We start from the raw sequence: 24252 nt of genomic DNA, 5'->3' as shown, positions 1-24252 counted from the left end.
TAAAAGACCTTTATCAGTAGGAAAGGATACAAAGCAGCCTTCTAAACATTTATATTGTATTTAACTGTCCTAGAGATTAGAAAAAACAAGGTTAGAAAAAATATAAAATAAATATAAATAGTATTTATAGAAATATGGCAACATCTGCTACCTGCGCATGCGTAGTATCAATGATGAAAGTCTCCCGATAGACACTTCTGTATTTTTGAGTATTTAAATTTTAATCAAATTTAAATTATTAAATAAAATTGTATTTTAAAAAACAATTACTTCGTAAAAATGACAACAGATATAAATTATTCCGACATTGAAGCCAAATGTCTGCAGGAGCTTCAAAAGCTAAAACTGGAAGAGGTTATTTAACTTAAAAAAATCTGATATAATATATTTCTTTCATTAAATTCGTATTTTATAGGAAAATCTTGTCAGCGAGTTAAATAGCATGGTAAATCAAAAAACATTTATTGAAGATAAAATTAAAGGATTGTCTGGACTTATTCCTAAGTTAAAAGTTATGAAAAATGAAGCCGAAGACTTGGTTTTTACTGTAAATGATATATCACAAAGCTCAGAAAAAATTAGCGGAAAGATTCGAAAGTTAGATACTGCCAGAGTAAATAAGTAACTTAAGTAAATTAAATTTTATGTTATGTTGGTGGTTTTGTAGGGACATGTTGATGAATGTCTTCTTCGTGTTAACGATTTGATAGATTTAGAGATATGTTCCCAAGGGGTGCAACAAGCCATTCTGGATTTGGATTATGAAAAGGGAGCGGCACATGTTCATAGATTCCTGTCAATGGATCAGTCTCTATTAAAGAAAACTGCAAATGATATGAATAATGTATCAAACATGTTAAAGTCAGTTAGGACACTACAAGAAGCTGCAGCTCAGCTTAGAGCAATTGTTGAACACAAATTTTCTGAAGCTGTCAATAATGAAGACTTGGGATCTATAGAAAGGTTTTTTAAAATATTTCCACTACTAGGAATGCACGAAGAAGGTAGAAATTTTAAGAAGCATTCTCATAAATTTATTATTTTATTGAATTTCAGGAATAAAGGAATTTTGTACCTATTTAAGAATCAAACTAGCTTTGACAGCTGATAAAAATCTCAAGTCAGCTATTAACACACCTTTGGCTGACAAACGTTACAGTATCATTTATGCTGATACCCTTATATTATTATTTGAAGGTTTGGCAAGGATAGTGGATACACATCAGCCTTTATTGGAAACATACTACGGGCCTGGCAGGCTTCTTTCGGCTGTAACAATATTGCAGAAAGAATGCGATAATCAAGTAAAAAGAATTTTAATGGAATGGACCAAGACTAGACAAATTCAAAGGAAAATTCAAGTATGTACTGGGTCTCCCGTTTTTGTGTGTTTTATAGGGTTTCTCGTTTTCTTTTATGAGTAGAGGCACAAAGATGCGTTTTTCACATTACTGCTTTATTTTTTATAAAACTAAAGATGCTACACACCAATCTGCTCTTGGTTACTGAAATACAAGTAGCTATGTGAAAACCACATCTTTGTATCTCTACTCATAGTACTCATAAATGAGAAACCTCACAAAACACAAGAAAATGGGACACCCTGTACTCTTATACTAAGGGCTGGCAAAGGTTAGTCTTGGGTCGAGATTTCCATATGTAAGAAGAGTACAATGCGTTTATAATGTACTGAACAAAGAGAGGACAGTAAACACGTTGCCAAACGTATGAAATAAACCGAGAAACTGTGCACATCGCTAAGAGACGTGGAAGGGGATATAGCCATAGACTTAAAATAAAATATAGACTGAGCATCTCATTCATAAATAGCTGGAACATGCGGTCAGACACTGTCTTGTTATTGTTGTGTTATTGTTTTAGGTTATAACGAGTGCGACACGAGCGATAGATAGGTTGTCTCTGTCGTAACGGTCGTTCCCTGACGACTCTGCCGAGAAACACAACACTGTCTTACGTTTCTCAAGTACACCTGAACTCTCCGTATCATAGCCGGGTAATTTTTTATTTTAATGAAGCTATAATCAAATTAAAAATATATCGTATTTAAACTTTTTTATATTTTATTAAGATTTAGGACAGGTTTTTTAAATAAAAGTTTAGAAAAAACAATTTAGAGTCCAAAAAGGATAAAAATAATAAAATACACGTTATAGAAGAAATTTTATTAATCGAAATTACGTAATTTTTGAAATTAATAATAAATTATTAATTTTAGTCAAACATTTACAACCCCTAATATTAATCAAAACAGGATCTATTCCACAGATATAATAGAATCGGCGACAGGGAGAGAGAAAAAAATGATTGTTGTATTTTTTTTCTGGTTAAGTGATGTCTTATTATGTAAATTAGAGAAAACACAAATCTGTTCCATTAAAGCAAGGAAGGTGATAGGAAGTGGATAAAATAAAAACTACATTTATTTAACTCGGTACTGTCTTTATTATACCGGGTGCGTCTCAAAAGTGGCTCATCCCCATAATTTTTTTTATATTTTCAAATAAAAAACAAGATTTAGTATGTTAGTATATGAAATAAATTAGGATTGATTGACGCATTCAATTGTTTTTGGTCACTTCCTGTTTCACCGGAAATGACTATAACTTTTAATTTTTAAACGGCACCCTCGGTATATTTCTACTTTATTCGATAGAAAATGACACTCTGAATAGAATGACATATCATATGTCAACTTTTGAAATTTTCGCATATGGTTTAATTGTAATTGTAACACGCGGTTCATAACGACAATTTGACTCGAAATACCAAGTGCGTGGTATCAATATATTCATAAAAAAAATGCTTTTTCCAAATATGCTAATGAGTCATCCTTGTTCCATTTGAAAAAATTGACATATGTATGATTAAAAATACGATTTGTACATCTTTTAACCGGCCTAGACAAGACACGAAACCTATTAGACGATCAAAACTATTTTTCCAAGGCTCCTTGATTAAAACTTAGTGGATTGAAAAAAACTGGATTGAAATTTAAAATAGGATATGTTTCTAAGCGACAATGTCAAAAGTTGACATATGATATGTTATTCTATTCAGAGTGTCATTTTTTATCGAATAAAGTAGCAATATACCGAGGGTGCCTTTAAAAATCAAGTATGTAATCATTTCGGTGAAACAGGAAGAGACCAAAAACAATTGAATACGTCAATAAATCCTAATTTATGTCATATACCTACTAACATACATAGTTATGTATGTTAGTAGGTATATTAGTAGGTTATGTATGTTAGTAGGTAAATATATGTTATAGGGTTGAGCCACTTTTGAGACGACCCGGTATATTAAAAAATATTGTTTCATAATGTAATATCATTTTAAAATTCTTGTATGTTATTTTAGATTCTGAAGATAATTTTAGAATAAACCGGAATATATTTTTAATAAAAACAATATTAATTATTAACAGGGTTATAATTATGATTTTGTTACAATGTAAGTAAGTAAATAATGTAATGTAAAAGAAAAAATTCAGATTTTACATTTTACTAAAATATTATCTAAATAAGCGCCTTTCTACAACAACGCCACTGACTGCCAATGGGTAAATTGAGAGTTGCCTACCGGTCAAAAGTCGTTTCAAGACTTAAATGGATTATTTAAGTCAAATTTCTTGCAAATTTGGCACTGGCGAACCATATTTTATAGTTTTTGAACAGAAAAAGTCAATAAAATAAACACTTAAGGACTACAAGCTAAGAAAATGCGTTAATACAGCCGGGGAGATAGCGGCAACAAAGCTTTACCGCACACGTGCGACACGTACTACAAGGTAATAAATGAATGAATAGGCTCCCTCGCCTCTAATCGGTGTTGTCATATTGTAAAGAACTTATCCTTATTAAACAGTATCCGACTTATAATTTAGTAGTATAAGGACTATTTAATACATCTATGGAATATTAAAACCTATTTTATTAAACTGTAGTATTAATATCTCAATATATGTGTATAACAAGAAAAAAAATATTGATAATATTAAAGACGTGACAACATAGGCTGGATGAGGAAGGCTCGGTCGACTGTACCCAGAAGTAAACATGTGTACAAAAAAGGTTGTTTGTCCGCGTTGAGATGTAAATAGTGTAGTCTATATTTTATTTTAAGTCTATGGATATAGCAGATTTGTCGCAGTTGACCGGTCGACCCAATCAATACCTCTGTCAGTACTTAAAGTTCTAGGGAAAGGTGTACGTCATGCATTCAGCTTCACGATTTAATTACGTCTCGTGATACTTAATTTGTTTATTTATTAACGAGTCGTTGTAATTTTCCCTATAGCTTGAATTTTTTTAAGTGCAAGCTAGAAACACTTGCATTTTTGGTTAAAATAAGTGGAATTGACTGGTGTAAGTGGAATTAACTGGGTGTTCGATAGTGGTCGCGCTATTAGAACTCTGAATTCAAAAATCGATATCTCAAAATCTATTAGAAATAATAGATTGTAGTTTTTTCAAGCACTTTGTTAATATTTCTGCTGTATTTTCTTTGTATGTGAAAATCTTTATCAATAAAAAAATTGCACGATTGCTGAAAATTGCTATGCTCTAAAAGTAAATGGATGGATTGTTTACAATTTGGCTGTACTTAAACGGCCGTTAAACGGTAGCTTACTAAAGTGCCGTTAATAGGTATGACGTCGCTGATGTGACGCACTTGACGGCTTTATGAAATATAGGAATTTTATAAGGACTAACCAACGCTGTCCACCCCACCATATAACCAACTTAACCAACGCAACTAACCTCGACACTGATAAAAAAAATTAAAAAACAAATATAAATTAGTAAAAACCAACCAACCCCACCAAATAACCAACTAACCAATGAATTAACACTCTCCAAATAACCACGCTAACCAACCCGCCAAATAACTAAACCAATCCAACCAAAAAGAGTGAAACCAATGCAATAAGATCACGCTATAAGCAAAAAAAATATAAAAAAGTAAAAACCAACCAACTCCACCAAATAACCAACTAACCAATGAATTAACACCCTCCAAATAACCACGCTAACCAACCCGCCAAATAACTAAACCAATCCAACCAAAAAGAGTGAAACCAATGCAATAAGATCACGCTATAAGCAAAAAAAATATAAAAAAGTCTTGGTCAGCGTGAGATTTGAACCCCGGACCATTCGCTTACGAACCGATAGCCTCAGCAACGGAGCCACAGGTGCTCTTGCAATATGCTTATGGCTAGGCATTACTTTCCGCCGACATGAACGACGTCACAATATCTATTAACGGCATTTTAGTAGGCTACCGTTTAACGGCTGTTTAAGTACATCGTTACAATTTTTGAATGGAAAAAACAACCTTATCGAATTTTTCTTATGTAAACATATTGTAAAATATCCGATCTTGAAAATAAAAAAAAGATTCAATATCTAAAGTGATTCTTGAGTTATGGCCTGTTATGTGTTAAAAAGTTGAGTTTTTAAATTATCGCGATTACTGACGTTTTCTCGTTATAAAAAAATAACACCCGAACGATATCCTTATAATTCCATTTCAGATGCTCAGAAACATGTCTAATGATTTTATCTAGTTATCTCTTGAAAAAAAGTCTTTTAAAAATAAGCGGTTTGCGATCGTGATTTTACTTTACTTGATAGGGAAAGGCGTATCGGCAACGCCGCAACAGCACACCGTTGAGCGTCGCGTCGGTCGCATTTCTCCCACTCTGATTAATAAGATCCCTATGCGATTTACTTCCACACATGTAAATGCCGACCCAAAAGTAACAGTTGCCAGCACGGTAGATATGTAGCATGTAGCAACAGTTACTAACAACATATATGTTCATTTTTTTTAGCAAATTACTGAATTATCCAGGATGAGTTCGAGTGCTAGTTTTAGTAAAATTGAGAAAATAGATCCTAAAGATATGGATATTCTAATAGGTGAAATAACATTAATGCATTTCCGTTGTGAACTATACATCAAGTTTTTGCAAAGAAAGATAATGGTAATTTATCAGTTTAATACACAGATTTGATTTAATAAGACTTATAAACTTTGAATTTCATTTTCACTGTTGGATACCTCATATTTTAGGCTGATATTGAGGTTGGCATATCAGACAGAGAACAGAAAGAAAAAACATTGAAACAACTAGACCAATTAGTTTTAAATAGCACTTTAAGTCAATGTAAACATGATTTACTCTCACACTATTTACAATTGGAGCAATATTTTATGGAAGAATCAGTGGCCAAAGCTATAAACATGGACATTTTAGAAGCTTCACAGCATACCTCTAGCATGGTAGATGACACGTTTTTTATTATCAGAAAGTGTATAAGGTAAGTAAAGATATGTGACTCATACAGCGCTTTCAGATGGAGCTGAGCGACCGCGACGGACCGTCCGTCATGTTTTTCAAGATAGCCGTTGGACGGAGCATACGCGCTCATGTGAAATTGTTTATATAAACTCATGGTACTTGCTCGAAGTCGCGGACGCTCTCCGCTCCATCTGAAAGCGCTGATAATGAAAATTACTACCATTAATTTTATTGTTCTGAATGCTTACATTAAAATTAGAGGAACAAATTTCTACAAACACTTCATTTATTCTTTTAATTTCAATGTTTGTTTAAGCTAAAGATAGTAATAATTTTCAATTAGTGGAAAAAATTAACAAATTTACACTGATTAATTTTATTTTAGGCGTTCGATTTCTACTGGAAGTTTAGATGGTATTTGCGTTATAATTAATAATGCTTGCAGAGTACTAGAAAATGATTATTGTACGGTGTTAAAGGCTAGACTTAAGCAAGGCTATCCTTCAGGATATTTGGATTTGTCTCAAGCCTATAATGTATTACAAAATTCGATCCAACAAGGCAGATTGCAATCGGGAGATACTGAGCAATCGCGTACAGCGTTTATAGTGAGTAAATAGGTTTATTTCCACACTGAAATTTGTTACCGTGTTTACACCAAGGTTATTAAAAGATAAGATTGTCTTGTAACTCGATCCGCCATTATCGGAAACGTCATCAACTACGTCACAGGTATACGGCTGATCATAGATAAAGGGATAAAAACTGCCGATAGTCCGACAGTGCATTTCCGAATCGATACTTATTGTGTATGGCGTCCATAGTTTTCAGTTGCTTGATGTCTGTTTTCTTTATTACATTGATTACATTGCCCATTTATCACTTTTTGTCCGTTGCATTTTATTTTTTATGCCTTTATCTATGATTTTATACGTTCTGTAGCATACCTGTGACGCAATTGGCGCTTGGCTCCTATTGGTCCAAAAGTTACAAGGCAACCTTATAAACGGTTTGTACTCTTCTTACTTACGGAAATGTCGACCCAAGACTAACCTTTGCCAGCCCTTAGTATATTTAAAATACCTTTAAATTAAATTTTACATGTGTTTTAGTTCCACAAAACATTCTAACCCAACAAAAATAAAATTATTATACTGAATTTTTTAGGTTGCATTGAATAATGCTGATAATAGCACCGAATACGTAACAGCATTGTGCGACAGTATAATGAAGGAAATCGAGGCGGCTTGTCCAAACCTGAACGCAAACGAAAGAGGAAAATTGGAAAGTTGTTTGTCGGGATTATCGTCAGTTAGTGCCAGTTTGACAGAAATAATAGAATACGGATTTCAACAGCTGAAATCTACGGCAATTAAGCCCAGGATAAATCCGTGGATGGACAATTTCTTGAATTTCAGTCATCAACTTACAGAGGTACAAGCCTTGATAAACGATAAACCTTACCACACAAAACACATTATACAATACAGCTTTTTTTTTTCTTTTTTTTTGTGAGGGGGTGGTTGAAAAATCTTTTATAGACGAATAGTGATCATTTCCATAACCATCTCGAGAGAGACGGTCATAGAAATAACCCCTAGACAGTGTGGGACTCGGTGTTGATACCCACTAAAAAAAGTCCACCTCCGAGGAATCAGCCGCCGAAGAATGGTCAGCTATTATTCCTGCTAATATGTGGGGAAGAAAAAAAGGGGGGGTGTTGTGGGGTGATGGGAGGACTATATTATGAGAAGGGGGGGGGGACAAATTGTCCAGAAGAATGGTTTTAAGATGGGAGTATTTGAAGCTTCTATAGTCCTCGGGATTGTAATCGAAGATTTTTAGGGTACTATTGGGGATAGTACCGATTTTCTCGTAGAACTTCAAGGCACGATCTCGAAGGTATTTGGGGATGGGGTCGATGCGTAGGTCGGTACGGATGTCAGAGTTGCGTATATACCAGGGAGCTCTGGTGATATAGCGGAGGATTTTGTTTTCACAAACTTGGAGTCTGTGGATTTGGCTGTCGGAAGCTCTACACCATACTGGGGCTGCATAGAGGAGCTGACGGCGAATGACTGTTCTGAACAGTAGGACTTTATTTGAGAGGGAGAGGGTGCTCTTTTTGCTGAGGAGGCCATGAAGGCTAGCATAAGTGGCACGGGCACCAGAAATTTTCTTGTCGACATGAGGGATCCAGGATAGCCGTCGGTCTAGTGTGATACTTGGCGGTTTCCCCCCAAGGGATCTCTTCGTCGTCTATGACTAGCGGAGGAGGTAGTGGGAGCCTCATTCGTCCGGAGACGAACAAGGTTTGGGTTTTTGCTGCATTGATTTTGATTTTCCAGTGGGAAAACCAATCAAGCAGCTGGGCGATGTGGGGGTGGAGCCTGCTCTGAAATCCATTGCTCGAGGCAGTGGAGTAGAGACAGGTGTCGTCTGCGAATAACGCAAGACGAGTCTCCAGGGATTTGGGGATATCGGATGTGAAGGTATTACAGAGTGTGGGCGACAGGACAGAGCCCTGCGGCCCCCCGCCTCTATAGCACGAGGAGTGGAAAGAGAGTCTCCGATGCGGACCTGGAATCTCCTATCGACAAGAAAGGATTTAATGATGAGAGTGGTCTGTTGGGGAAAGTGAAAAACGTGGTGAAGTTTGAACACAAGGCCTTCGTGCCAAACCTTGTCAAAGGCCTTCTCGATGTCAAACATGACAAGACCAGTACCTCGCTTGGCGTTTAGACCCTGCGTAACATATTCCACCACGCGTGCGACTTGCTGTTCGCAGGAGAGGGATTGGCTAAATCCGAACTGCTCCTGAGGGATGATCTCGGCACTAGCCAGGAAGTCGTTAATTCTAGAGAGTATAACCTTCTCAGCCAGTTTCGAGAGGAAGGAGAGGAGGCTGATGGGGCGCCAGTTTTCTGGGAAAGTGAGGTTCTTATTTGGCTTTGGGATTAGAATAATTATGGCTAGTTTCCAAACGTTTGGAAAATATCTGAGGGACATTATCAGATTAATGATGGTGGTAAATTGGGTTATAAGAACCTCGGGGAGGTGTTTCAGTGCGATGTTGTTACTTGGTCGTGACCTGGGACTTTTCTGCTGCGCAGTGTGGAGATGATGGCCGATATTTCTTTAGGAGTTGCTGGGGGGATAGGGGCCTCGAGAGGGGGAATGGGGGCTACGAAGCTTTCGTAGAATTCTTCTACAACTTCATCGAAATCGATGTCGTCGTCGGGATTTCGGTTTGGACGGAATTGGCGTTCTAACGAGTCGGCAAAGGCCTCTGCCTTCGCCTCGTCGGAATAGACCACTCCGTTCAGGCCGTGAATTGGGGGGACGTAGCGTGAGTTGGTGTTTCTCATTCGCTTTTGAACCTTCCAAAGCGACTTTTTATCGTCCTCAAGCGTAGATAGGAAGCTCTCCCACCTTTCATCTCTGAAAAGTTTGAGCTCTTTCCTTTCATCTGTCGCTTTAGATTGGGGTCGAGAAGGGTACGATACTGGCGTTTGAGCCAATTTTTCTCGCGAATGAGGGCTCGGATGTGAGGGGGGGGGGCTAGAAAAGGGTTGTTTGGATTATTTGGCACTGTTGAAGTGCTATGTTCTATGGCTTGGGTTATGGCTGAAGTGAAGGTGATGACCGCCGCCTCGAGCGAGGCGGCGTCCGCGATGCGCGGTAGGGTGGGCGGTTGTTCTTTGAGAGTTTTGGCAAATTTTTGCCAGTTGGTGGTTTTACGTGTTTTGTGAGTGGAAATCGTGTGAGTACTAGTGAGTGTAAAGAACACCGGGGAGTGGTCAGAACTAAGCTCCTCATGCACTGAAACTGACATGTGGGATGTTATGTTTTGGGAAAGTCCAAAGTCTATGGTCGATGGTAGGCCATGGGAGGGAAAACAGGTCGGGTCACTTGGAAAGTGGCCCTGAATGGGGAGGTCGTTGAGAAGTTCGGCTACTGCCGTTCCTCGGGGGTTTCCTTGCCGGGATCCCCAACGCCGGTGTCTGGCGTTGAAGTCCCCGGCAAGTAGGATTGGGAATTTGGTAGAGGATAGAAGCACTTCGAGATCGTGTCTTGTGTCCTCGCGAGAGGTCTGGTTGGGGATGTAGATGGATGCCACAACGACAGGACTGTTGGATGTTTGATGGAATGAATTTGGACTATTGTTGCTTCGATGGAACGAAGCAGGGGAGTTGGGAGAGGTGTGTGGCGATGTATATTTTTGACGAGTATGGCTGTGCCTCCGCCCCGTCGGTCAGGGCGGTCGTTGCGGTAGACAAGATGGCTGGGAAATTTGAAAGAAGTGTGAGGGCGAAGGTAAGTCTCTTAGATTAGGATGAAGTCGGGACTGGATTGGGTGATGAAATTGAGAAGCTCGAGCCGTTTGGGAAAAACGGAATTTGCATTCCAAGAGACTATGAGAGGCCTTTTGCATGAGTGGCAGTCATTGCTTAGGCTGGGGGTTTAGGGGGAAGGCGAGCATGCCGGAAAGCATGTTCGCAACTGCGGCTTGGACTTGAGCTTGGATTTGCTCGAGTAAAAGCTGCTGGAATGCGGGGCCGAAGAGTTTTTGAGCTGAGATTTGCTCAGCTAGAAGTTTTTGGAAATCTGGACTAGGGGGAGGGGGGGATGGTAGTCCAGACTGGTTTGGGGGCAATACTTTGGATGGAAGGGGTGTTACCTTTTGCTACATTAGCATAAGAAGACGATTGGGTAGCTGAACTAAAGCCAGAGGGCTTTCTAGAATCATTTGGTCGGTCCTTATTAGAGGAGGGTCGATTTTCCGGGTTGTTGGGATTGTTGGGGCAGAGAATGTGATTTGCGGGGTGTGGTCCGCCACAGTTCGTGCAAACTGCGGCAGAGTCCACCGTTTTTTCGCAGGACTTTGTGCTGTGGTGTCCGTCACACTTAACACAGCGGGGTGGGCAGAAGCAGTTTGTGACAGAATGACCGAAAAGTTGACAATTGTGACATTGGCGAGTGCCATTACCACGATTTTGGGGTTCGATTATAACCCTGAGAAGGGCTACAGTACGGACTTGGAAAATATGAGTCTGACTACGGGGGATTCGGATTTTTACTACTGGAAGGGGCTTACCTTTACGGGTAAGGCGATGAAATTCTTTGACTTCGAACCCTTGAGAGGTCAAGTCGTCGATGATCATTTCATTCTCGATATCAGTTTCGATGTTTTTAATTACGATATTTAGGTCCCCTTCTTCAGGGAGAAAAAATGTATAATATCTTATCTTCTGACTCTTGAAGTAAGCTGTTATGAGCCTGTGATCGGCGATAGTGGCGGGGCTAATTTGTATACCGTGTTGCACGGTTTTGGAGCTTTTTATGGTGATTTTTTGCTCCTTTAGTCTGCGAGTTATACTCGACCACAGTCGAGTATCTCTCAGAACTATTGGAGTGGGCTTAGTGGATGTCTGTTGGGTAGGTTTTTCTTGCTGCGTTTGAGGAGCAGCAGAGGGAGTAATTTCTGCAGGAGCCTGTCTAGCAGGGCTGCTGGGGCGAATTTTTGGATCTTCCTCAGAGGTACCGGAGGAAGATGGACCTGAGGAAGATGGGCCTGGAGTGGGGAGCGGGGGGAAATTTTCATGTTCGGGGGAAGCAGCCCTCGCTGCTATTTTCTTGGTTTTTACTGAAGAGAAGAAGTCGTCAGAATTACTCTGACGTGCCCTCTTCTTTTTAAGGACCTTCCTCTTGGGGCTAGGACCCTCTGACTTTTCGTTAGGAATTTTGGGGAGTTTGCTGTTAAATATTGGAAAGTGAAATTGACGTTTAAATTTGACACTGTTGACAAGCCTACTGCTACTAGCACACCCAATATAGCTTCTAGGAACTAGGAACCACGGACTATATTGTCACGTATGGCGGGAAGTTTAAAAAAATTAAAATTTTAATTCTTTAGTTATTTTCAATTATGGCATATGTATATAAAAACACAAAAAATATACATTTTTTTAAAGATATGTTTATGTTTAATTATTTAAGATATTGTTATGTTTATGTTTATATTATAATGGTATGTTGTTTAATATAAAACAGAAATATTATTTCTCCACAAAAAAATTAATAAAATTAAAAGAATAATATTACAAGTACAAATCAAGAGACAAAATAATTTATGTAACAAAACTGGAAAAAAATGGCGTCATAGATGGCTTAGAAATGAAGATATAAACGTCGTACCAAAATAAAAACCGTTGCATGTCATCGAGCACGTGCGTTGATTGTAAACAGCAGCGTTGATTGTAGACAGCATTGTTGCCAGATTGTAATCGGAAGAGAAATATTTTTGAAAAATTTACTATATCTAAGATCTATTAAAAATTCTAAAATAAACTTTAAATTGTTAACAGTTTTAAATAGTTGAAAAAAAATATTTTTAAACAAAACATGTTTTTTTATTGTTTAAACAAATTTTTATGGTTTTAAAGAACATTGTAAATACAAAGTCGAAAATAAGTTTACAACATTTTTATACTCTGTTTTAAACCATATCATGTTGAGTAATGATAAAGCCAAAGGACAAAACTTAATTCGATTTTAGAAACTTTAATGGTGCTCCTCCAAGTAGTAGTACAGAATTAATAGTTTATTTAGACAATATTAAGTTGAGCTGATTACTCCGTTTTTTATTCCTTTTGTATTATAGTTGTTTTTTTATTTTGAAAGAGTTTTTCTCATTTTTTATTGAAATAAACACCTACACACCAAACCTATTTAATACTAATTTTAAACAAATATTTAAAACAAGTAATGGTGTTTTAAAAACCTACACACGAGACACAACTCTCAACTAACGTTCAGAAAATTCTGGCAAAAGTCAAATAAACGTGGCACCGCTGCAACCGCTTCCTCGCCGTTGCCAACACAATATCGAGTGGGAGATTTAAAACTCATTGAAAACGTCCCATAAGGGCCATATTTGTGTAGTGGTAGCACTGCACACATTTATTAGCCTAATCGATAGCCCGCAACGGTTTTTATTTTGTACGACGTATATATCATAATTTTGTAAGTAAAGTTATATGAACGGAAACGTCATCGATCATCATTTTTAACCCAACTCATCAGATAAACATAGAATGGATAATTTTTAGGACGAATTGTCGGCGTACGAAGCTGGGGAATCCTTTGCCCAAACATTGATCATGAATTTGGAGACGTTGCTTTCGTCGTTTAAAGAAATTTTGAGCTCAAACAATTACGACCACTTTATCCAGGTACTGACTGTAGAGGTGACACAACGTTTCGAAAAAGTTATTATGAAATCACAGTTCAATAGGGTAAGTTAATTAGTGGTTTTGATATTTAATTGCAATGAAAATAGCAGTTTTAATTAAATAAGACGCAGATCTAATTTCAAACTTGTGAAAGAAAACCACAAAACATCGCCCTTTAGAACTTCATCTGTCATATTAAGAAAACGAAAGTAAAAAGCGCCTCTCATGTTTGTTCGCATACTAAAAATTTCAAGTAATGCCTGTATATACTTTTGATCAATTTTTTAATATAGCTTTTAAATTTAATTTTAGACGACTATTAAGATCGGCAAAAAAAAGTGTTTTTAATTTCATTCAAAATGAGTTATTTGGATCATAAATGACCTAAATACAAAATATTTTCATGGTGTCTGTCTGTCCGTCTGTAACACGATAACTCAAAAACCGCTCAACCGATTTTAACCAAATTTGGCACAAAAGTACTGTGGCACCCGAGAATCTGGCCATTAGTTTTTGGTGGGGGTGGGGGGTTGGTAAGCGCGTATGGGAGAGGGTTAAAAATTTTTAAAAAATCGTAGCTCCAAAATTACAGTAGCTAGCGAAACGCGATTTTCAATTTAAGATTAGGAATAATATTTGCAACAAAATTTGTAATAACAGAAAGGTATTAAAAAATAACATTAACTTTTTATCCCGTTAAAGTAACTGAATAGCATTAAAATTTTAGATCTAAATTTTACGAATATTAATATGAAATAAACTACAGCATAAGATGAACAAAATAAAATCTAGATAATAAAAAGCGTGTCTTAAAATTGCGTTAGCGAGTATTTAGCAACTAGTAATAATATACCTGTGATAAAAAGTTTCTAAATATTAAAAAATTTGAAAACTATACGTTTATCGACAAGTTAAGAAAATGTATTGTATATGATAACGGCAGAATACATTTTAAAGTTTAATTAAAAATAAATGTAAAAATTTGCATACCATATTTAAAAAATGTGGATATCAGATAGAATTAACTATTAACATTAAGTAATTTGTAGTTCGATGTTCATCAAGTAACCATCTCCATAAATCGTAAATAAAAAGATAAAGATATCATTTTTTTTATATTGCCATTTCATAATAATAATAATAATAATACTTTTCATTATTTATTTCATCCTGAATTTCCAAATCTTTTTTTCTTTCATCGGGACGTTTTCTCTTTATGGGAACATGCACAGAGGGTCCATAAGAGGGTTGTTTTGGAAAAATTGTAGGCACAGCATGTTCTGTAGGTTTTGGACGTGACCTAGTTACAGTTAATATTGTTGGGAAAGAGAATGTAGACAGATCCTGAGGACTTATTATAATTGCTGCTACAAGGCACAGGCACAGAACAATGTCGCGGAATTTTTTATTTCACAAAGTAAAAAAAAAGAAACGAAAACTGTTTTACATAAAAATACATGTCACTTACGTTGGTTTAACACTCTACACTAACACTAACGCTATTAATTATGTTTTTATATAAATTCCCCAACTTTTTCCTAGCCCGGACACACAGCCGGTGTTACTATAATTTTTACCGAAAGTATGGTTTTTTTCGCGGGTACCATGTTATGAATCGGATCTAGATAGTTCACTATTCACTCAAAATTATTTAGTATAATTTTATTAGCATAGAAACGCGTAAAAAACACAGATTTGTTGCGAAACTAAAGAAAACAATTGGTTTGTTTACGACTACTAATTCTGGACCACCGGTAGAACTGTCAAAACAGTCAGGCCTTGAATATGACGTTAGCCACGCTTTTTGTTATCAAGATGACATTTTAGAGGGCAACTGCCATATATGTCATAATATTTTAATTTTAAATATGAATGTAATATAATTTAAATTAATAAAATGCAACTTTATAATAAGAAAACATTTATACATTCACAAAATACAACAAAATCTAATAATATAGTTAGGAAACAATGAAAATTAAATTAAAATTAAAAAAAGCTAAGCGCGACCCCCTGTGTCAAAATTAATTGATAAAATTTTTGCAATTTTTACACCATTTGATGACTGGTGTGATGACTTGTTCGCACGGTTAGTCTTTTACTTTCCTTTATGGCTATTAAAGAAAAAATTCTAAAGGGGGATGTTTTGTGATTTACAAAGAAAAATCTCATGACAACCATGATACAAAGAAAACAAGATATGATAGGTTGGTCACAGGTGATAACGGCACCATTGGTCTGCAAGCTCCGCGCGCCAATTTCAAATCATCTGATCGAAACTGATGACACATAAAAAATGTAAAAATTAGTGATGGGATAACTCGAGCGAAAATTCGCTCGAGTACTCGATTATGAAATAACCGACATCGCTCGATTATGAACGAGCGATGCAAGTGACGAGTATCAAGCGACGAATGCAAGCGATCCTAGAATGAAATAAATTGAAATCCGATTTTAATGTGACATACTCGATAAAAAGCCGAGCGAATTTTCTACATATTACATTGCAGGTAGCAAATTTATACGACGTCGTATATACCGGGTGCGTCTCAAAAGTGGCTCACCCCTGAGATTTGGTATGTTAGGATATGACATAAATTAGGATTGATTGACGTATTCAATTGTTTTGTCACTTCCTGTTTCACCGGAAATGACTACAATTTTTGATTTTTAAATGTCACCCTCGGTATTTTTTTTTACTTTATTCTATAGAAAATGACATTCTAAATAGAATGACGTATCATATGTCAACATTTGACATATTCGCTTAAAAACAAATTGTATTTTAAGTTTCAATATAGAGTGCCATGGCTGTGTTAAAAACACTAATTTTTAATCAAGGAGCCTTGGAAACATAGATTTGATCGTCTAATGTTTTGCGCTGGCCGGTTTAAAAGATGCCCAAATCGTATTTTTGATCATATCTCAATTTTTTCAAATGGAACGAGGGTGGCTCATTAGCATATTTCGAAAAAGAATTTTTTTACGAATAATTTGATACCGCACACTTGGTACTTCGAGTCAAATTGTCGTTATGAACCGCATGTTACAATTTCAAATAAACCATATGCGAAAATGTCAAAAGTTGACATGTGATATGTCATTCTATTCAGTGTCATTTTCTACCGAATAAAGTAAAAAAATACCGAGGGTGCCATTTAAAAATCAAAAGTTGTAATCATTTCCGGTGAAACCGGAAGTGACCGAAAACAGTTGAATATGTCAATCAATCCTAATTTACGTCATATACTAACATACCAAATCTCGTTGTTTTATCTGACAAAAAAATAAAAAGTTTAGGGGTGAGCCACTTTTGAGAGGCACCCGGTATATTTATCCGTTGCGTATCTGAGGGACAAAATTTTACGACCTACATCGACAATGCTTCGAAATAAACTAAATCAAGCGATCAAGCGAATCGCTCGCCGCTTACTACTTGCCGTTCATTACCGAAAGAATATGTGCCCTGCGCACGCAACGGACTGCTTGGGGTTAACAAGTACTTGCAAGTACTTACAACATGCGACGGATGAAAACCGTATTTTTAAATACGAGTGATATTTCGCTCGAGTGATCACTCGGTTATTGCTATCGCTTGGTACTCGAGTACTCGATTATTGAAATTAATCGGTTTTTCTCATTACTAGTAAAAATGCCTTTCCAAATGTCAAGCTCAATGATTTGGCATAACTTTTGAGGTTTTGTCCTAATTCTTCCGTATTTTAGGTCTTTTTTTATTAGTGGCAATTGAACAATATGGATATTTTTTTGGATGGCTTATGGCGTCACAGGTGATATGCGCAAACTGAACGAAACTGGAGCCGCTATCCATACCTTGTTTTCTTTGTATTATGTATGACAACTGGCAACAATTGCCATTCTTCTTCTCAGTCATTACTCATCCACTGCAGAATGTAGGCCTCTCTCAGTTTCTTCCACTCGTTTCGATTCTGCGCTCTCCTCATCCAGTTCTTACCGGCTACGGTTTGGATATCATCAGTCCATCTTTTAGGAGGTCGGCCGACTGGGCGTTTTGCTAGGCGTGGCCTCCAGCAAAGAAGTCTTTTTGCCCATCTTTCCTCGGACTGTCTGGCCAAGTGTCCTGCCCAAGACCATTTAGAGTTAGCTATCCTCTCTACGATGTCCGTTATCCTCGTCTGTCGGCGAATGTCTTCATTTCTAATGTGGTCGCGAAGACTGATACCCATCATGGCTCTTTCCATAGCTCTTTGGGGCTCACTCGCAACCTGTTCACACTTCGTGCCGTCATCGTCATAGTTTCCAAACCATAGGTCATGACAGGCAAGACGCATTTTTTGTAAACGTCTCTTTTTAGGCTATTTGGGATTTTGCTTTTGAATATAAAGTTAAGTTTACCAAAAGCTGCCCATCCGAGTTTGATCCTTCTAGAAATTTCGGTTGTTTGATTTTCCTTGCCGAGTTTTATGGCATGACCTAGATATATATACTCTTTAACGTTCTCAATCCTTTGTCCATTAACATTACTTGCTCTTCATTTTCATTTAGGGTTTTAGTTTTAGACAAATTCATTTTTAAACCTACTTGCGCAGATGTGTGGTGAAGTTGTTCGAGCATTGTTTGAAGTTCTTCCAACGATGAGGCCAGGACAACAACATTATCAGCGAAGCGCAAGTGGTTAAGCATCCCACCTTCTACCTTAATACCCTTATTGTCCCAGTTCAGCTTCTTAAATACGTCCTCCAGGGCCAGTGTAAAAAGTTTGGGAGAAATAGTATCTCCCTGTCGGACTCCTCTTTCCATTTTTGATATAAATATGGAAATTTTAATTTTATTTGTGATATTTATGTCATCCAGTTTGATAGTCATTGTAGCTGATTTGTAAATAGATGATATTATGCCCGAGTATCTGTAGTCTATTCTGGCATTTTGTAGGGCATCGAGGATGGCGTGTAGCTCTATAGAGTCGAAAGCCTTCTCATAATCCACAAAGGCGACATATATAGGGAAGTTGTATTCGGTGCTTTTCTCTATGAGAGTGCGGACTGCCTGAAGGTGATCCACAGTACTATATCCACTTCTAAACCCTGCCTGTTCCGGGGGTTGATAAAAGTCGAATTTGTTTGACAGGCGATTTGTCAGCACCTTTGTGAATATTTTGTAGAAGTGCGAGAGCAGGCTGATGGGACGATAATTGTCGAGTCTGGTGTTATCACCCTTTTTGTGAATGAGAGTGATTGTTTGACAATTGCCATTACTACCAACATAAAGATTTTTTATCGGCCAATTCGTTTACTTGCTTGCTGTCATTTTTTATATTCGTGCTGTCGTTTTTTATTATTATCAGGATATAAGATTATACGAAAAATAAAAAATTGCGTTCTAAGTTTCAAATGAATTTTTATTTATTAGAAATATCATTTCGGTCAATAGTTTTGACATCTTTGATTACCTGCACGCCAACTTTGATTGATTTCTCTAAAAATTTTAACATTCATTGTTTTTCAGTTGGGTGGATTAATCTTGGACAAGGAAGTTAGATCGCTAGCTGGATATATCACGTCAGGTACTTACTGGTCGGTCAGAGATCAGTTTGCCAGACTAACTCAAATAGCCACCATATTAAATTTTGATCAAGTCAGCGAAATCAACGATTACTGGGGCAATGTAGACGGAAGCATTACTTGGAGGCTAACTCCAACAGAAATAAAGAGCATTTTATATCTAAGGTATGAAAAGATCCATTTTTCTCTTTTTTTTTTCATCGTGGGTACTTACCTTAAAGGTAAGTTTCCACGATGAAAATTTGTCACGAAATTTTTGTGTCATGAGTCAAACATTTCAGGTTTCTCAATGGAAACACACTTGAGATGCATGAAATATTGTTAAAAATCTCATGACACAATATTTCATGAGATATTTTGTTTCATGAACAATTATTTTCTTCACTCACATTGTTTGAAATTTTTGGTTCATGAGACACGACGTAAAGTGAAACTATACCGGGTGTTGCATTGTCGAGCGGGACATAGGAAATCCCATGTAAATTTTAGGATTATCTTATTTATTTGGTTGTTATGAGATAGGATTTCTTTCTCTGGGGCCATTTAAAAAACAGGATATACAAGGATAAAAAATAGCCAAATCTAGACGAGTTAAAAAATGCTATTTCTGCCGAATGCAATACAATTTCAGTTTACCAACTAGCCAATGTAAGAAGAGAATTTTATGATCGCCTGGGTTATTGTCTAGCAGTCGATGGAGGAATATTTGAACATCTTCTTAAAACAATTTAATAGTATCTAAATTAATAAGTTATTGAATATTGTAATAATACTATAATTAACCTTGTCATTGATTACTTTATTTTACTTTAATTCATATTAATTTGTATTTATAAATACATCTTTAAGATTTCCGATGTAGGAATGAGCAAGGAATGAGTTTTCAATAATAATAAAGCACTAAATAGGTAAATTTCTGAAATGACAACTTCATTTGACAGTTATCTTTTACCTTGACTGGTGCTCATAAGTAAATACAGGGCCATAAGAAAGGAGAAATATTTAAAAAGAAATCGGCGATAACTCGTAAACGAGCTAATCAAAAATATCTAAAGTTATTCTTTTGAATGTGGGTTTTAGTGCTCTTCAATAAATCTAAATAGAATTATTCTCTAAAATAATTAGGGAAGCCAATAATTGACCCCATTAAAATTTACATGGGATTTCCTATGTCCCGTCCGACGATGCAACACCCGGTATACTAATTCTCTAATTCATTATAATAAAATTAAATAATAAAAATATTGTTATTATATTCCTGCAGATTAAGTGAAAAGTTTTGTTCTTAAATATCTACTATACATATTATAAACGCGTATTCGAAAATTAATCTTGTCGATCTTGGAATATATGGAATATATCAATACAGGGTCCGGCAATAGTGCGTCGGGCATCTCTGTAGCTCCTAGAATAAAAAACTTGGGAATTTTATTGTTTTAATGCAAATCTAAAATATGTATGTATTAGGATGTATTTCAGGAAAATATTTTAACTTCTATAGGGTGGCTCAAAGAAGTGTGAGTGGATCGGGATGATTTTTTAAATGGAACACACTGTATGTTATTGCATTTTTGGCTTCCTTTCAGATCACTTTACATACTCTTAAGACATGAGTAAATATATTTCGACAATTTCAGAAATATTAATAAATAAATAAAAATTATGTATTTTTCATCCTCTCTTAAAAAAAATATTAATAATACAAAAACTGTCCTGAAATCAAAACTCTATTAGGTATTTACTTTAGATGGTATGTAATTACTTTGCTATAAATATGGAAATCGTAAATCATACAGGATGTTCAAAATTCTACGCCAAATTTTCTAAAATATAAATTTTCCTTCGTTTTTTAAAATTGAACATCCTGTATATTATTTTTTCAATAGACGGAGAATTAAAAACATTTTTTGTATTCAGGGCTCAAACACACTGACGACCAGGTCGCACCAGACAGGCCGCAGCTACCTCTAAAACCATTAAATCAAATGATATAGCGCACACTAACGTCCTGGCCGTCCGTTGGTCGTTGCGACCAGAAGACTGCACGGAAATATTATTATTTTCTGACGCATGTTGCCGGTTTTCTTCCAAATTAATAATTTTTCAGATGAAATCCCTCAAATTCAAGGCACAATATTTTATTTTCTATAAGATATAGTGTTTTAGTGTAGTTTTTGCACACGTGCAGAAAATCCAAAGAAATAGTATACAGACTGGATCAAAGGTAAATTTAAATATAATCCCTTTTTTTTATCAAGGGTCGATTCTAGTAAAAACTCAAAACATTTTTATATGACATACCTACTCTATTTATGGTTGGTATGATACCTGTTGTTATACCTTTGAGTTTCAATGTTTAAAAAATAAAAAAAAAATAATATTTAAAGTTTTTCTACAACTACTTGTTTTTTTTTTATTAAATTAGTTTTTTTAGTTGTATTGTAGTCATGTACAAGGAGGACAACTGTATTTTAAATATGATATTTAATTTAACGTTTTTCAAACAGGGTTCATTAGACTATATTTCTACTAGGTACATTATTTTGAAAAAAAAATTAAGAAAGTAACTTAAACGTTCATAAAAATAGAAGTAATTACTGTTGTAGATTCTTCGTTAATATTGTAAACATTGAAATAACTGGAAGCTAAACTTTCTACCTGCTTATATTTAGAGCCAGTGTCTGACGATCTTTTTACGATGGCCCTAATATGTTTACTTCTAAAAGTCGATAAGGGCGCCATATCAGTAGAAAAAGAAACAGAATATCTCCCTTTTTTGTCGGTCGCGCGTACACAATGCTTTTTGTTTGTTGTGAATAGCAACTTCGCTTTTTAGTTAACTCGGATATTTTAATATTTCTGAAACAATATTTTCTAATGGGTAAAACGTAAAAAATCGTTAGATTTGACAACTCTGTTGAAACTGGTCGTTCATCTGGCCGCAGCTAAAAACGCAATACATCCGGCCAGCCGACGGCCAGGTCCTTGCGACCTGGTCGTCAGTGAGTTCGAGCCCTTAGAGCATTTCAAAATTTTTAATGGTTTTGCAGATATTCGCGGTTTTATATTTCATTTTTTTATATGATTAAAGTATTTTTGATTTATTTTTTAATATCTCTGAAACTATCGAAATATATTTACTCATATTTTAGGATTATGTAAAGTGATCTGAAAGGAAGCCAAAAATGCAATAATATACAGGGTGTTCCACTTAAAAAAAAATCATCCAGATCTACTCATACTTTTTTGAACCACCCTATAGAAGTTAAAATATTTTCCTGAAATACATCCTGGTATATACTTTAGGTTTGCCCTGAAACAAAATTCCCAAGTTTTTTATTCTAGGAGCTACAGATGCCCGACGCACTATTGCCGGACCCTGTATAAAATGAGATGTAATTAACAAAATAACATTGTAACAACAGATATTTTAAAAACTTCTAGGTTTACATGTTTACGAAATGATGCAAACTTTAACTAGGAGACTGCATGATGAATAATGTGATATAATCATCATTCTTGTTTCATTAGTATGATACAATTAATCTGTTTCAGGGTGGATTTCAAATCCGACGACATTAAAAGGCTGCGATTATAAGTTGAGGGTCATCAGCTTTTTTTATGTGATTATAATAGGTCATGACTCATTTCCAGATATGAGCGCGCCTCATTTAGTATTCTTTTTTACGATTGTTTTATTGTGTAATTATTTAAACGACTTGTAAATATTAGCTTTGGTTATAAAAATATTTTTGAAGTATAGGTATATATTTTAAATATTTTAATTTTGTGTACATAGTCGTGTATAATTACCTGTTATATTTTAGAACGTTTGCATGTATAATGGCATATAATAAAATTTTGTTTAAAAAATTTATTTATTACTATTTTTAATTACTTGAACTTCAATAAAGAAAATGTATGATTTAAAACAATGGAATACTTAATTATATATACTTATGGAACGATTTAAAATAATGGAATGGAATTATAAAACTCTGATAGAAGCGTAAAAAACAAATATGGAAACATTAATTACAAATATATACGAAAACGGAAAGATGTAGAAACAAAATATTACATGGGTATATGTGAAGAGGCAATGTCCACAATTTAAAATTATTTTGAAATATACAGGCTGTTTCAGAACTAAGATCCATACGAAAGTTATATTTTTTCTTATGGAACACACACACACACACACGGTATTTTATTTCATATTTGGATTCTTGGGCCCAAAAAGGCATACACATTATAAGGGTTAAATATGTTTAAAATCTTTACTTTTTGAGATATTTGAAGATATTTAAATATGCATGCTACAATAGAATATACAGGGTGGCGCCTCTCATACGCCGCGAAAGCTCCAATGAGAACGGTAGTTTATATCGAAATGAAGTTTTGGCAGCATATGTAGGTTAACTGACAGCATTTTATAAAAATATATAGAATTATACAGGGTGTCCCCAAAAAAGTTACACATCAAAGTTGTGTTTTTTCTAATGGAACACCCTATATATTAATTGATTTTCGGATTCTAGGAAAAAAATAAAGGTGAGTTTTATTAAAGAAGCATACACCTAAAATCTAAGGATTTTGACATATTTCACATTTTGTGAAAATGAAGTGTAAATTTTAAATTTCGATAACAGCTACCTAAATTTTAGCTGACCTTGTATAGCCTGATATTTAATTACAGTACCCATTGTATGGAGAACCAAATTAAAATTTAACCCGAAAAGTTCTACAGGGTGAGACAAAATTAATATGGAACATTAGTCACTTTTAAAAGCATCCTTTATTTTAAATGGAACACCCAGTATATTTTTTCGGTGTTCAATGGGGAATTTATATATCTTCAAAATATTATTAAGGTTGCCTACCCCTCACACAAAGGTCTTCCTAGATATTTTAATTTTTATGATTTTGTGTCAGTAGATCTTTTATTATTTGAAATAATCTAGGGTGGCTGTGTGATATACCTTTTGTTAATTTAACAAAAAATAAAGATTGTAGAGTAAAATACTTAACGATAATAATAAAAGATACACGTTTAAAACATATTTTAATTATTACAGAATTAAAACTAGATATAAACCTATAATTATGTGACATAAATTAGCTAGATGAAATCAAATGCTCA

The 24252-nt window shown here is 35.4% G+C and overlaps 1 protein-coding gene across 2 annotated transcripts; it reads left to right on the top strand.

The window, feature by feature from the left end:
- Positions 1-144: 144 nt before the first annotated feature.
- On the top strand, positions 145-22986 carry LOC115877468 (conserved oligomeric Golgi complex subunit 4). 2 transcript variants are annotated; one of them, XM_030893624.1, is made up of 12 exons: positions 145-354; positions 416-613; positions 668-1004; positions 1057-1361; positions 5861-6013; positions 6103-6350; positions 6717-6939; positions 7499-7765; positions 13444-13629; positions 19054-19274; positions 22554-22610; positions 22665-22982. In XM_030893624.1, the coding sequence occupies exons 1-11, from the start codon at positions 280-282 to the stop codon at positions 22588-22590; spliced, it is 2250 nt and encodes a 749-aa protein (XP_030749484.1). In that variant the 5' UTR covers positions 145-279; the 3' UTR covers positions 22591-22610; positions 22665-22982. The 2 variants fall into 2 exon arrangements, with proteins under 2 accessions (XP_030749484.1, XP_030749483.1); XM_030893623.1 differs by lacking the exon at positions 22554-22610 and having other exon boundaries at positions 146-354; positions 22665-22986.
- The last annotated feature ends 1266 nt before the right edge of the window (positions 22987-24252 follow it).

Source organism: Sitophilus oryzae, unplaced genomic scaffold, assembly GCF_002938485.1.
Source record: "Sitophilus oryzae breed Bouriz unplaced genomic scaffold, Soryzae_2.0 scaffold_1494_pilon_pilon, whole genome shotgun sequence".
NCBI lineage: Eukaryota > Metazoa > Arthropoda > Insecta > Coleoptera > Curculionidae > Sitophilus > Sitophilus oryzae.
This window is presented reverse-complemented; position numbering and strand designations above follow the sequence as displayed.